Source organism: Echinococcus granulosus (genome assembly GCF_000524195.1).
Source record: "Echinococcus granulosus chromosome Unknown EG_S00004, whole genome shotgun sequence".
Taxonomy (NCBI): Eukaryota; Metazoa; Platyhelminthes; class Cestoda; order Cyclophyllidea; family Taeniidae; genus Echinococcus; species Echinococcus granulosus.
Genome location: NW_020170384.1, coordinates 1,403,044 through 1,406,187, shown reverse-complemented (window position 1 = coordinate 1,406,187; position 3,144 = coordinate 1,403,044). Strand labels below are relative to the sequence as shown.

General features: G+C 42.6%; 1 protein-coding gene across 1 annotated transcript in view; it reads right to left on the bottom strand. All coding sequences in view use genetic code 11, as the record gives it.

The window, feature by feature from the left end:
• Window positions 1-560, bottom strand: part of EGR_01143 (Sodium- and chloride-dependent GABA transporter) — a gene marked incomplete at both ends in the record, with an annotated part of 10,620 nt that extends 10,060 nt beyond the window's left edge. Inside the window, one exon of the mRNA XM_024490392.1 lies at window positions 413-560. Within this exon, the coding sequence (XP_024355211.1) occupies window positions 413-560 (148 nt within the window). The remainder of the gene's footprint in view (window positions 1-412) is intronic.
• Window positions 561-3,144: the final 2,584 nt, after the last annotated feature.

The window sequence follows — 3,144 nt, the reverse complement described above, 5'->3', positions numbered from 1 at the left end:
GGGTTAATAAATAGGGAATTATAATGCAAGGTAATCAACCTTTTGTGGTGAGTCCCATTCGAGTCATTCCTCAAATTAAATGCCCGCATAAAGCTAATGGAAGTTGAAGGTTTAGTGCTGATTCAAATAAAATTTGATCATTTCCTAGAGGAGTAGACGGTATCCGAGTCACATTATGCAATTCTAGAGGATATTTTAAGGTATGGACTGCTCGTTTTAGGATTCACCCTTTTTAACATTTGTCAAGGCTTTTGTCGAGGTTGCGCTTCGTTTTGCAGAACATTTTCACGTCTACTATTAGTAATTATTAAAATATAAAAGAAAGAGTCTGTAGGGAACGAACCACCGCCATTTTTGAAGCAGAGATATGGAAAACGTTAGACATTCCCAAAGCCGACAGAGAAGCCGAGACAGGCAAAGAGGAAATCGATGTTTCGCTTCCACTTTCCACGTCCTTCTACTTCAACTCCGGAATCCTGTGGGTCAGAGGTCACTAGCTCGCCCTCTGCGAGGTAGCCACCGCTCTCTGACTCAATTTCAATCTCCCTCTTCACCGTCATGGCGAACCAGAGTATATGGTTGTGTTTGCCTGTGTGTGTGCGTGTGTGGATGAGAAGTTGAGGAGATGAACCACCGGTTGAATATGAACGGCGAATCTCAGCTCCCTCAATCTTCGGTTTCAAGTCTGTCCTTTGCCCCCCACCGCCAATCCCGACGGGCGATCACTTTTGGCTTGGCGCGCGCGTGTTGATGCGCTGTCCGTCTGTGGTTCAGTAGCAGCCAATCGGGTAGATCTAAGCTATTGTCGAAGTCACTTTTACTACTTCCTTCGCATTCTCATTTAAAAGAAGTTTCATTGGACCATCTTGTCTCTGTCGTTGGATGCAAGGAGACATTATGCTCGGGATAGTGATCTGTCATGACGCGGTTGCTCGGGTTTGAGAGGTTTTACATACTTAATTCGTACTCAGTAGGCACTGGGTAATATAGATGGAACAGCTGTTTGCCTCCATGATTCAGCTACTGTTAAAATAAATGCAGTACTTAAGATTTTTATTCCTCTAAATTATGACTCCGAACCAGATCGCACATTAATCTGTTGAGTGTCCGTATACCCAAACTATATTGACACAAGGACAACTGACATCTCAAAAGGGTATCCAAGACATCGGTAATTCCCCTAAACGACACCAATTTTAGATGAAAACGGGCATAAAGACATATCTAGCTTTTATCTCTTTTTAGAAAAGGTCAAAATCTGCACGATTGTTTAGAAATTTAGTTAGCTGTAGGCAGGAGTTTTCATAATTTCACCATTTTGCAATGTTCAAGCACCTAAACTTTGCTATCCAACGCTTTGCATTGAAGATGGGTATAGACACACACGTAATCTCAACCAACTTTTCCCCCATTTGTTGACTCTTCATATAAGTGTTTGTGGTTTGAATATTTGCAGATGATGAACGTGGATTCGAGGGAGGCGTTGTAAATCAGGCAGAGCTCTTCGCGTGTCACCATTTTTACGCACCACAATGAGGCATTTGTATTTATAGTTTGGTAGACTTTTTTAGTGGCAGTGAACCAAGGAACTGATTTACGTGAACTACCTTATAGAGGAAATAAAAACTATTTTCGTCTGATACCCAGAAGCTGCTTCCTGACATCTAGGTGAATAGGAGAGGTCCCTGTCAAAACCTGCAGGGACTCTCTTAATTAGGAAAGTTGAAACCCTTTCGCGGTTAAATTTAAGTGCAGGGCTGTATCGACTGCGTTAAAATTAAATTTTCCTTGTTTATTTTTCCTCTTGCTTTGCATTAAAGTTACTTAAAATGACGGAGGGAGGCTAATTATTTAAGAGATAATATGACGTCCAGAGCATTGCCCGACGTAAGGAAAGGGGCGAAATGGATTAAGTGAGGGGATATTAAAAGGTTCGCAAAAACGCATAGCCTACTGCAATTCCAAGGGGCCCACAGGGAGATGCTAAGACATTCACTCTTGCCTAAAAGAAAGCTAGATCCGAAACAATAAGTAAATAAATAAACCCATTCAAAATCTGCGCAATGATAGATGACTTATCGAAAGACTCGGTGCTAACAGAGCTTTGGATCTTCAGAGTTTTTAAATTTTTTTGATAAATCATAATGAGCGGACTAGTCTTAACGTTTCCCACGGTATTTTAATCAAGTATTCACATCATCCATCCCATCTCGGAGAAGGAGTGAAAGAAGGTCAAAGTTAAACTGGTGTTCTTTTAACCTACATCAGGAAGAACCGAGAACCCTCGAAACTGGTTGTCAGATGAGTGAAAAGTTCCTGCAGCGGTTTGGATAGCTGGTGCGACAGTGTGTGTTTGTATATTAATTATAAAGTATAGGCCATCTTTTAACAGTTTGTTAGCTAGTCTCCTTATTTGAAGCCTTATGCTAAATAGTGCTGGTTAAATAAACCTAACGGAGGTGATGCCATCCCGTTTGCTCCCCGAGCCGAGTTCCAAGCTTGAACTCGGTTCCAACGCTGTGGTTGCCGCACCAAGCGTTGGCATTTGTTGAGTGGAATTGGGAGGAGTGAAATGAGGTGAAGGAACTCACTGCCTGTAAATACTTTAAGACACCTGATTTTGGTGACAATTCACTAATAGATGGGTAGAGAGAGGCAGGTAAGTGAATGGATTGAGGGAGAAAGGGGATGCATAAAAATTGCCTCATCGCCTTATCTCCTCCCTCGTAGACCCTTGATAGACTAACACCTGCCTGTTGACACTAGCACCAGGCAGTCGCATAGCTACGGGCGAATGAGATTAGACGGTTAGGAAATAAGAGTGCGACAGAAAGGTATGTTGCTGAAACTAGATTCTTCTCTGACATCTGGGAACAAAGTTCTGTGTGACATTAGGATTCGCAGTTCATTTGTGCTCTTTCATGTTTGAAAGTTCGCTTCAAAGGTGGTTTAAGGGGCCAGCTGTAGTAATTCGATCTCGCGCGTAAATCTGGATAACATGCGACCAGGAGATGGCTGTGGATGCTTCTGATGGGAGCTGTGAGTGATCCCGATAAATATTTTAGCCCATCTACTCATTCACCTACTTACGCGCCTCTGCGCACCGAAAAAGTGGTAACTATTAGGCGATCCTCCCACTTACCG